At 37.8% G+C, this 12,227-nt stretch overlaps 3 protein-coding genes across 4 annotated transcripts; 1 reads left to right on the top strand and 2 right to left on the bottom strand.

Annotated features, from left to right (window-relative positions):
• The first annotated feature begins 628 nt into the window (after positions 1–628).
• LOC134795497 (uncharacterized) lies at positions 629–6,472 on the top strand. The gene is made up of 10 exons (XM_063767350.1): positions 629–1,020; positions 1,458–1,630; positions 2,144–2,209; positions 2,331–2,471; positions 2,772–3,035; positions 3,496–3,640; positions 3,908–4,049; positions 4,747–4,945; positions 5,476–5,614; positions 6,028–6,472. The coding sequence occupies exons 1-10, from the start codon at positions 769–771 to the stop codon at positions 6,385–6,387; spliced, it is 1,881 nt and encodes a 626-aa protein (XP_063623420.1). The 5' UTR covers positions 629–768; the 3' UTR covers positions 6,388–6,472.
• Positions 6,473–7,186: 714 nt separating this feature from the next.
• LOC134795495 (mpv17-like protein 2) lies at positions 7,187–9,021 on the bottom strand. Of its 2 annotated transcripts, none has more exons than XM_063767348.1 (2): positions 8,882–9,021; positions 7,187–7,972 (listed from the first exon to the last, which is right to left on the bottom strand). In XM_063767348.1, exon 2 carries the CDS (start codon positions 7,960–7,962, stop codon positions 7,318–7,320), a length of 645 nt encoding a protein of 214 aa, XP_063623418.1. In that variant the 5' UTR covers positions 7,963–7,972; positions 8,882–9,021; the 3' UTR covers positions 7,187–7,317. The 2 variants fall into 2 exon arrangements, with proteins under 2 accessions (XP_063623418.1, XP_063623417.1); XM_063767347.1 differs by lacking the exon at positions 8,882–9,021 and adding an exon at positions 8,349–8,493.
• On the bottom strand, positions 8,490–9,516 carry LOC134795496 (mpv17-like protein 2). The gene is made up of 2 exons (XM_063767349.1): positions 9,292–9,516; positions 8,490–9,149 (listed from the first exon to the last, which is right to left on the bottom strand). The coding sequence occupies exon 2, from the start codon at positions 9,121–9,123 to the stop codon at positions 8,530–8,532; it is 594 nt and encodes a 197-aa protein (XP_063623419.1). The 5' UTR covers positions 9,124–9,149; positions 9,292–9,516; the 3' UTR covers positions 8,490–8,529.
• Between the last annotated feature and the right edge of the window lie 2,711 nt (positions 9,517–12,227).

The following is a 12,227-nucleotide window of genomic DNA, read 5'->3' as shown; positions in this document are numbered from 1 at the left end:
TATAAATATAAAAGGTAAATAAATAAAAATGTAGACAGAGCGGCTCGAATGAAGGTTCAGTAGGTTCGGAACAACGAAGTTGTAAGTTAATGTAGCGCTTTCTTAGATCACAAATATCACAATACGGTTGCCAAAAATTGTATTAGTAATCTTGCGGCCTTTCTCTAGGGACTTCAGCGATTCGAATCCTGATCCTATTAAAAAAAAGAAGAACACGAACTTACTACGTTTTAATAATGTTTTACAGCAAAAATATTATTATTTGTTACAACAGCTTTGCTTCGTTTCGCTCGATCCTGTCTTAGCCTTGTGAACCTGACCAAACCGAGTTGGTTTTGCCTTGATCCATCTAATTCTCTTGCTTTATTAAATTATGCTAATTCATTTTGTGCCAAATAAAGTTATAGTTAATAATGTTATGCATATTTAAATTATGCGGATTCATTATTATGCGCAATAAGTGGTATGCTTTTTTTAATATTATGCCTGTTCAATGATTTAGATTTAGATTTAGAATGTTATGCACAATTATGTTATGCCAAACCTGTTATGCGAATTCATATTATGACAATTAATATTAGGCGTATTAAGGGGCACCCCTATTTATAGATGTGTGGTACATTGTGTTTGTGCTCATTGCACTTGGCCGTGGCAGTATCAACCGTTCACCAATTAACATATCAACAGTAATACGTCTAATCAGGGTTAAATTACCTTCCACTTATTATCTGTAACCATTCTCTCGTGCCACTTTACCGCAACGCAGCCATGCCTTCAGGAGTCATATTCATCGTTTGCATTCCCTCAAGTAACTACGAACATGTGTTAAGATACGGGAAACCTAAAAACTTCCCGATCCAAACTCCGTCTTCGTTCAAGCCGTATCAGCTGGAGGTAGAGCTGAGGAATAAGAAGTCTCGAAGTATACCTGTGCAGTTGACTCAGCAGTATTACAATGAGGCGTATAACGCGACTTTGGATAACATTAAAGAGGAAGATAAGTTTTTCACGTTGGAGAGCGTAAGTTTTTTAGTAGTATACTTATTTAAACCCCATCGATTTATATAGTGCCAGGTAGTAATTGTAGGATCTAGACTTAAATCATTTGTACTGAATTCCATAATAGGAGAAGTAAGTTTTAAGAGTTCACAGTGATGAGCTATTGAAGAAAGGGATGGTGCATGCATAATATTATGCATATTATTATAATGATATCCCCTGGATATTGATCAAAGAGTAATATAGATCAACTAAAGTACAGACGTGGTACAGACGGTGTACCTAGTAGGCTGCAAATTACCGCTTTCTATCACATCAACCGTACTATTTTTTACCCTCTATTTTCGTTGAATAAACTTAACACAGTTAAGTGTTATTGATAAAATTAAAATGTGCCTAAGAAACACTGGTATGTAGCTCTTTGTAATTTGCTACTTACACTTTTATCCGGAGAACAGATATTGCAAGAGTTGCTAGACAAGCTTGAAGTGAGCAAAGTAGTATGGGTCAGTGACAAACCCGGAAACTATTACGAGGTCATATTCCCACTACCCACTGGAGATGAGTGCGAAACCATGCTGCATTGTCTGACCCAGCTGGGGATCGGAGTCAGATGGAAGTCAGTTGTAAGGTAAGACCATCTGTTATTATTTAATGGTCTGTTTTGACGAAAAATAGTATGAGAAACGCTAACTGGCGCGGACGCGTGCGACGGTTTTTACCCACGATGGTACGAGTAAATACCCCGCTTGAGTCGGTGAAGGGCCTAATAAGCTAGAAGTGGGTAAAGAAATGCCATCACGACATGTACTTACTAGATGTAACCAGCATGTATGTGTATGTACCTACATAAAATGAGCTTGACACATAACTAAAATCAAATCAAAATTACAAGTGTATTCCTGGAATCATTCCTGACAAATTGCCAGTCCTTCGCCAAATAAATACAGTCAAGCTTCTCTTACGTAGGTACAACCTACTTCGGTAGAGGAGGTAGAGGACCATTGGGCAGTCGGGAGGCTCGGGCACCCCTAATGTCCTAATTTACAAGGGGGTGCCCGAGCCTCCCGACAGCCCAATGGTCCCCTAACTCCCCTACATCTGACTTTTCGATGATATTCTAAAAATGTGTTTGGTTTTCCAGCGTTTTACCATGCAGTGTTGTACACTCAGCCGTTGAACATGAGGATTACGACGAGGACACAATTATGTGAGTTTTAGTTAGTACTAAATTAACTAAATATCATTTTATTATGAATAGACAATCCCCTGGTACTCAATTAAATCGAATTTCAATTGTGTTTGAAGTACATTTAATACATCATTTGTAGACGAAAATCGGACGAAGCAAAGCGTTGGCGCAGTTTTGTGGAGTCGATTCGGTCAAAGCTCACTGTGAAGCAAGTGGTTGACGGTGTTAGAGGAGGCGGCGAACTATCCTTCGACTATCTCACTCTAATTCTCACTGCTGAGTAAGTACCTAGCGTACCTAGATGATATAAGTATGAACAGATCGAAATACAATTTATGTCGAACATATAACTCCAATGGAATTAAACTTAAAACACAGTTACTTTCAAATACTTTCAAGCACAATCCTGCTTGCAAACGTTTTCACTCTTAACTTATTGAGAAAACTTATTCTTATTTATTGTTTTTTTTTTTCTAATAAGGTATATTATTTATCTTGCCTACAGAGAATTTAATACACTAGTATATTAATGAACCGTTGACTACAAAGCGCCATGTATTGTGTTTACTTTTGTTCACAGCTCCCTCGCTGCCCTCGGCCTGGTAGAAAACAATGCCTCAAACATAGTAGCAGCTATGCTGGTATCACCCCTTATGGGTCCTGTGATGTCCATAACTTTCGGAACCATCATAGCCGATAGAAGCCTCGTCAGAAGCGGCTTCGAAAGCCTTGTTCTGGGAATGTTCTTCTCGCTAGTTTTTGGATTTATATTTGGACTTATCTTAGGAACTACAGAAATGCCATGGGGTTTTGGTGATTGGCCCACTGAAGAGATGAAATCAAGGTAAACATTACCTAGTTTAAAATGCTAATAACTAATCATTGTTACACCCATCAAACCGAGACTTATCCAGCGATTAAAATTTCATATATCCGGCTTGAAGGACCATGACATGTTAATAGCACAACTAGGGCCGTGGCCGTAGGGAACGAGCAAGTAATTTTTATGAATTAAAAATCCAATAGTACGTATGAAATGAAACGAATAATAATAACTGTCTACAGAAGAACATCGACAGTTTGCTATAGAAACCAGTAAATTTATGAATGTTGCTATAGGTACAAACTCGTAATAATTTATTTTGTAACAGCATGTTAGTATTCCACCAGGCAAAACAGCCACTTGACTGCACAATCGGTACGTGGTCCCCACCACGCTTAAAAGCCAACCCAACTCCAAAAGGTCTCCAACTCTCCACATATAGTATTTTTATAAGTTCCTACACATATAAAACTTATTTCAGAGGAAACGTTCGTGCCCTTTGGATGGGCGTGCTCTGGGCCTTAACATCAGGCACGGGTGTGGCTTTGGCTTTACTACAAGGGAGCGCTGGGCCTTTGATCGGTATCGCGATTTCGGCATCACTGCTACCACCAGTCGTGAATTGTGTGAGTGAAACTCCTACTGTCTATTAACTACAGATTAAAGGATGACTCACGCTAGACCAGGCCGGGGCCGGGCCTGAGCTTTCGGCGCTTCGTTTTCTATGGAAAGCACCATGTGATCACCGATCAGCCATCATAAAAAATGACATATGTCGGACGCCTCAGCCCGGGCGCGGCACGGTCTAGCGTAAGTCATCCTTAATGCGAATAGGGCATATCCTCAATGAATGACCGTGTACAGAAAATATTTGTTGCATAAATTCTTTTTAGGGATTATATTGGGCTTTGGCTTGCATCTGGCTGTTGTATCCAGGAGTTAAAATACCGCATATAAAAGGAGAAGCTTACACCGGCAATTCATCTTACGAACCCTTATATCACGATTATCTGCCCATAGAATTCGCTGTTAACGGTGAGTATCCTTTATTAAAGGACCTTTAGCTATGCGAGAAGCTTATAAACAAATTGGATATGAATGTAGAAAGAAAGTTGAGCTAAAGAAAGTCTCCGAGACGGTCTCCGCAGCCTATGGACGTCTACAAACCCAGCGGTATCACATGCGCGATGCTAAGTAACACTAAAGAAATTAGCCATTAAGCCCAAGAAAATAAAAGACTCCAACGAATTGTGAACCTCCTCCTTTTTAGGGTTCCGCACCTCAAACGGAAAGAACGGAACCCTTATAGGATCACTCGTGCGTTTGTCTGTCTGTCCGACCATTACCCCCTTATATCTCCAAAACTACTGGGTCTAAAATTTTGAAAAAAATACCTACAAAAATAGTTCTTTAGCTATAGATGACAGGAAAACCTATTAGAAATGTGCAGACAAGCGTGAGTCGGACTTAATTACTTAGTTTTTGATCCGGCCCCTACGGGTTTTTTTAAAAACATATCATTCACGTTCCACATAAAAAAATACATTGTTAAAAATTGGGTAATGCACGGAACCCTTGAAACGCGAGTCCGACTCGCACTTGACCGGTTTTTTTGAAGTCGGTAAAGTCCTTTTCTGACGTGATATCTCCATTTCGTTTATGAGCTTCTTGGCAAAATGTCTTAATTAGATAATGGAGTAATCTCGTTAATTTAATTTAATAAATCCCTCAGGCATCGTGAGCTGCTGTCTTACAATAGTCAACGTAATCTGCATATTTATCACGGCCATAATGTTCTTGAAGATTAAGGAGGTCGCCGCGCCGTACACTTCGACTCCGGATTTGAGGAGGTTTTGGGAACAAGACATTAGAGTGGCTAGAGAGGCAAACAGGGCTAATTTGCACGAAGCCGAACAGGACGAACGAACTGAGTAAGAACCGATTTGGTTTAAGGATTTAGGATTAATATCAAAAATTAAAAAAAAAAATACTCATTAGCATTCCAAGAGAGGCAGTACAGTGATCCCCACACTATGCTCAGCCTGTAACGTGGGAATCTTACAGAAATACAGAATACTGATAATATATGTTGCGGCTATTATTTTAACAGAATATAATTATAAATTGGAAATGGACCTACTTACATAATTTATGCTGAATTTTTATCGATTTCGATAGGTATCTTATTCGATAGGTTTTGGGTGTAAAAACCGGAGTTATTTTTTATCAAGCGTTTAAGTTTAGTCGTATCCAGTAGCCGTACCACGAGTTTACACGACGCTTAAGTTAGCGTCTGCGTGAACTCGATCGCAGTCCGTCTCGCTCGTAATACCTACTGATGTATAGGTGCGAAAAACAGGGAATGCGATCGAGTTCACGCACACGCTTACGTAATTGTCAAACGTGATAGCCGTGTGTAGGTCTAATCTTGTTTTTTATTTCCTAATTATTTTTCCGACAGATTCATTTTAGATGATCTTAACCAAGGATCTGATGAAGATATCAAAGACAAGTTAGAAGCTGCAGTACAAGAAGCCCTTGATGACGAGACTTACAGGAAAGTTAAGCGGATGAGCTACCAGAGTCACAATGCTGACGAGGTATGTAATACTTCACAATTAAGTATCACCCAATTAACAATCACAATGAATGTTAAATCCTTCCTGGTGCTTTACTTTGAAAATTCTGAATTCATCTCACATCGTCTGTAGGTAACTATCTAATATCTATGTAACCGGGCTAAATGCAAAGATAGAAGAGATAGAGATACGATTCGACTGTGGAAAATCTGAGGGTCTACCGTGAACCACGTTACGTAAGTGTGACAGGGAGGCAACACATCGAACGTGGTTCGCTGTAGGCCCTCAGAGTTCCTAGCGACTGCGCCAATTATCTACACCGTCGAAATACAAAATGAGCATTATAATCCTACTTTTTTCATTTATAAAGAATTAGGTACTCTGCAATAGGTACTGTGGGACACGGTGACTCATACATATACACCTTTTCCCAGGTATTCCGTACAATCGGCATGCAGTCTCGCACGCCAGTCTCCCTACGTTCCAGCCGCCGCTCCAGCATAGCATCACCCCGCGCCAGCGTCAAACATCCCACTAAAAAGGAAGACATCGCCGCACTCGACAAGCTCCTAACCTCCTTACTAGGAACCAGAGACAATAGAACACGATCGTTCCGGTCCCATCGAGGAACACCAAGATCTAGCCGCATGCCGGTGATTTGTGAAAACAACAGACGGTCGGAGTCATGGCCCGAAAGGATATTTGAGAACTCTGTTGTCAGCAGCGTGTTGAATAATTTGAAAACGAGTCAACGGAATTCGTCGGCTGAAGAACCGTTCTTGACTCCTAATTGAAATGACTTATTCCTTTTCATCTGCGCAAGAACACCCGCTTTTCACTCACATACCTATATACTTTAGCGTTACACGTTGGTTTGGAAACGAACGTATTAAAGTATCGTAAACTATTTAAACGGTATTTGATTTTCTATCTCAGTATGTCCCGCTTGCATGTGATGCAATCATAAAATCGTATTGGTATCAAATCTCATGTGCCGTTTGAAACAGTGTCCGCCTTGTAGGTATGTACGAAATATGAATATTTACGCACATGTGGAGGAACATTTATATTTAAACTTGTGTAGTTAAGTAACTAAGTAGCTGCATGGCTTGACCGGTCGTTTGTGGCTCTTAGAGCAAGACAGCATGTTATCACAGATATCGCCGACCCGATATCGCAGCGACCTTGATGTTGAATTAATTAAATTAAGTAGTGAAAAAAAAAACTAGAGCTTGTATAACAATATGTATAATTGACATATAATACATACATTAAACAAGGCAAATAAAATTACTACTTACAATACAAACATTGCATGTCATTTAAAACCCTTTTACGCTAAGAACTTTTAACCTTTCAAATATGTGTGTCGTGGTCAAAAATCGTAGGTTTGACCATCAGTCATCACACACATACAAGGGGCCCACTGATTAACAGTCCGCCGGACGGTATCGGCCTGTCAGTTAGTACAATATTTTGAGTTCCGAACAACTAACAGACCGATACCGTCCGGCGGACTGTTAATCAGTGGGCCCCTTTAAGGATAAGCGGCCTTGGCGTTCAAAGAATTAAATAATAAATAATAGATATATATTTATTGATTATCACAGCATCGCTTTCAGTAACGGTAACCACGAATGTCGCAAGTAAACTTCTCAACTCCTGACACTTAAACTGACTAATTACTTGAGTATATAAATTGTACTAGAAAATGTTGATAATCATCAAGATGAATCCGGTTTTTTACCATTACTGTCTAAAAATATTTTCTTTCCTTTACTATGTTTAACTTGTGAGGTGTATATGTCATATCCTAATGATATCGTATTGTCGTACAATACTCTGTATCTAGTGGGGAGGAAATAGAAATTAATGATCTGCGCAGGCGGCCACACAACCCACTCGGCTTGATAAAGGGTAATAAATTTACCTGTAACTTCTTCTTTAAAATTTTCTAAAGGATCCTCCTCAAACAATGCTAAACTCCCAAAGAAAGTTACAATCATTATAGGCGAAAATATGAACTGATCAAGAATCAGTTTCTTAACAACCATATCAAAAGTTTTTCCTACGATAAATTTGTCTAAAACTTTGTACCAATGATGACACAAAATACCAACAGCAACTCCTGAACAAGCCATGTGTAAAGTCCGTTTCATGTCATAGCATTCTAATTCTTTACAGTATAATTCATAGCTCTGTTCTGCTATGTCACCTAATGCTGATAGACTTAAGGAAATTGTAACATTTGTGTATAATAAATATTTATCACTGAACGCCACTTCCACTACTCTTCTGAACTTGGAGACGGGACTGTAGCCACGGAAGTTTGTCATCAGCCTTCTGAAGCCCATGGTCATTGACTGCATTCTGGGTGATCTGGAAAAAAAACCATACACTCATTCTTATCTTTGATTTGAGTTGAGTTGAGTTGAAAGAGAAAAGACAATCAAAAGTTTAGAAAGTTTTGGAGACAGCAGCATGCATATTATTGTCACACTTTTTATGTATGTCATGGAATGATATAGCACTCTGCTCTACCAGAAAGTTGCTTTGTAAGGTTCTGTATTGTTATATCATGATAACAACAATAATATGACTGCTGATGAGCCTATAGTTAAATTAATTGCAGTAATATGTACTAAAGTCTAAATAACATGGGTACGCCAATGATGGATGAATAGAAGTGGGTGAAAATGAACTAATTAGGTACTACCAGAGTGAATAAAATTAAATCTTCAAAAATATACTTAACAAATACTTTTTCAGCATTTCTGAGAAATGACCCATTGCAAAATTCACTCCATCTTTGGTTTTGTGCCACTTTTCAAAACGATTTATTAACTAACCACAAATATGTGAACAAGGATTGGACATGAAAATCATTCATTTATTAAACATTCACTCCGTAAAAAATATTCAACATGAGTTAAAGGTTATTCCTTATCTCTTTCTTTCTTCAAAGATTTGTCATGCTTAACTTTAGATGTGTAGATATCATAACCAAGTGAGATTGTGTTATCATACAGTACTCTGTACTTGGTTGGTAGAAAATAAAAATTAATTATTTGTGCTGGAGGCCACACCACCCATTCAGCTTTGTAGAGAATCAAGAACTTATCCCTGACTTCATCGGTGAAATTCTCCCAGGGATTCTCCTCAAAAATAGCTACCGTGGCAAAGAATGATAAGATTATAATTGGTGAACTAACAAATTGGTCTAGCATCAATTTTTTAATCACCATATCCAAAGATCTTCCAATAATAATTCTATCAAGTATGTTATACCAGTGATGGCAGATTACACCGGCGGTGGCCCCTGAGAAGCCCATCTGTGCAGTGCGGTTCAAATCATACCCAGGAATCTTTTTTCTGTACACTTCATAACTCTGTTCAAGCATGTCACCCATAGTTGAGATCCCTATTGATATTAAGACATTGGTGTAAAACAGGTTCTTGCGACTGAATGCTGCTCTTCTAGCTTGCTTAACGGATTTATAAGCATGTGAAAAGGCCCTTCGAATTGCCATTCATCAGAGTGGTGGCGATCAAGTGCCTAGAAAAAATATAGAAAATATATTAATAGGTATGTCACTGTTTTACAACAATATCTTAATGTTTGCAACATGCATAATATGATATATTCATTCGGGAAGGTAGAATAATGCATAAAAGTGAATTATAAAAAAATCACTTACGATTTTTAAAATATCTCCCGTTTCCTGTGCCAGGTGCTGGGATAAAAATAATGTGCACGTGTAACGATAAAACATAAGTTCTTGGCGTGGTTGCAATATTTACGGTTGCATAACAGTAACACTGCGTAGAAATAAAAATTAAAACATATTTAGGAAATTCTTAACCTCAATGGTCACGAGTATGTCAAAGTGAAGGCTGTCACTGTCATATTCAAAATGTTGGTATAGTTAGGGCCGTTCCAAAACGAGTTAAATATACTACGAAAACCGATATTCGCAAATTGCGGGGATCTTTCTCTTTTACTCCAATGAAGACCTAATTAGAGTGACAGAGAAAGACGCCCGAAATTTGTGATCTTCAATTTTTGCGGTTAAAGCCCAGGTTAATCAGGTTATATATGAAAAAGTAAAGTAAGTAGAGTCTGGCTCAAAGAAAGGTCTGGCTAGCCAAAAATTGTTGACAGATATTTCGTTGTTGTATCACTAATTGTCTATGATTTACAAAAAAAAACTAAAAGTCAGTTGTCAACTTGTCAATTTATCAAGGGCCCAACGTTTTCTGTTCTCTTTCACGTCGCAGCAACTAGTATCATTTCTCTCTCCTCGCTCTTTTAAAAATGCCGTTTGTCAAAAAAGGACAACCATACTGTTGACAAGGTGGACTTCAAATCAAGTGTTGCCTTTCTTGATGCGCCCAAGCTGTGTATGTGTGCGTAACAGCGTATATGTGTGCTCTTTTAGGGATGTGAAAAGTCGATTTTAATCATGTTATATATCGATAAACGCTACACAGCGGAACGAAATAGCGATTAATTGAAGCTTCAATATCTTCGTTAAACATAAACATAATTGAAATGCTAATGGATAATGAATATATTATAATATAATAATATAATTCAATTATTGCGGAACACCTATTTTAGGACGTATTCATGTATTTTAATTAAATATCTGAACTTTCCCTTGGTTCCCTGCTGGGGCATGACTATAAAATTGTGATCTGATAACCACAATAAAGTATAAAAGCGTTTTTGGTAATTTTAGGTATCGTTAAGCCTTTGAAGTAAAATTAAAATTGCAAGAAATGTCGATAGTTTATCGATATGACTTTATCGACATGGCTACAGCCATGGTATAATAATATACTCCGCCTGGTACTCCATTCCCGTCTTTTCTAGGTCACCTAACTGGGCTGTAACCGCGAAAATCGAAGTTCGCAAATTGCGGGCATTTTTCTCTGTCACTCTTATTACGCCTTCATTGGAGTAAAAGAGAAAGATCCCCGCAATTTGCGAATATCGGTTTTCGCGGTAGCCCCTCTGACACGGGCCTACGTCATCATGCGACAGCGCTATATGATAATATGCGATAGCGCTATATATAGCGGCCATGTTGTTGTGACGTAGGCCCGTGTCACTCTGGGAATGGAAGACCATGTTTTATTAGACTATGGCTACAGCAACGTGGGCCTCATTGTTAATCGTACACTAAACAAAAGTGGCAACAGTGACAGCTCGCTGAGACACCGTCTCTATATATTATAAGTCTATGCAATTTATGTCACTCATTCAAATTGTTTGCGGTTTATAAGGGGTTTATTTTAAATAATATTAATAATGTCTATATTGAGTGAGGTTCGCAAACTATTATTTAAGTTCGTAAATAATTACGACAATGTGCGAAGTCGACGTGTAGCGTTGTATAACGAAAAACTGCAATGTTTACAAATCCTAAGCAATTGTAAACAAATTAGGAGGTTGGTGCTCTATAAATAATTTGATTCTTAGCATTTAGCATATTTGGCAATACGTATGTATTTTTTTTCGTGATGGATTAATATTACGGTATTATCGAGCTAGGTTTTATTTACACTACATTTCATTTTCGCCTTGTAACAATGGTATATGGTGAGAAAGTGTTAACATATGTGATTATCGTTGACTGTACTTTACATAGTGGTAGAAATTATATGAGCTGACTTTGAGTGCACGTCAACGTATATTTAACTTATATTCTTAGGTACCTTACGTGTGCACAGAAAATCAAAAATATTTTCTAGTATCAAAACTATAATTCCTACTACACAAAGTGTGACCAGCCCAGGATTTTTGAAGTGAAAAAAACTTCTTTTTCACTTCTCATGCTCAAAAAGTGCACCTTTATGTCGTGCGTAGACGACATAAAATCGCATTTTATGCTCTAGAGCATAAAGTAAAATCATCTAATACGACCCTTATTGACTTAGCAATAAAGTCCAAATTCTGCCATACCATGGTATAATAATATACTCCGCCTGGTACTCTATTCCGAGATTCGCGTATGACCTAACTGACACGGGCCTACGTCATCATGCTGTTTACAGGTTCTCAAACTTTAAAATGTGGGAGAATTTTAACCAACGGTGAAAATTATTTTAACGGCAATAATTTTAAGTTATTCATGTAGAAACATAGTAAAATAAAACAAATCTAATGTATTAAATTAAACTTTGTTTATCTATACAAGACAAACGTTTGAAAAACTAATTCACAGTTACACATTAATTACCAAGCTTACAGCGTGAAAAGTTTGGAAAACACTGCGACTGCTGACACTGAGCGAGAAGGAAATAACAATTAACACGCGTTCGACAAGGATGACGGTCAGGGCATGAAGTTATCTAGATCCGAATTGTCAAATGTGACAGCGCTATCCTGTGTTGTCAGTGGTGTAAACAGAATTACCCGAACGTCTGAAATTTCTGTCGTGAATCGGAAGATATTGCTAACGAATAATTAAAAATGACGTGTTATTGTAAAATTTAAGATAAAATACATATAAATAAAAATTATAAAATTATAAAGAAATATTTTAACTTATTAACCATAGGTATAATGTACCCATGTAACATGTTATGTTGAAATAAAGTGGCAATGTTATTGTGATGTAGACCCGTG

This window comes from Cydia splendana, chromosome 12 (genome assembly GCF_910591565.1).
Source record: "Cydia splendana chromosome 12, ilCydSple1.2, whole genome shotgun sequence".
In the NCBI taxonomy this organism is placed as follows: domain Eukaryota; kingdom Metazoa; phylum Arthropoda; class Insecta; order Lepidoptera; family Tortricidae; genus Cydia; species Cydia splendana.
The sequence above is the reverse complement of the archived record's forward strand: the minus strand, read 5'-3'. Positions and strand labels throughout refer to the sequence as shown.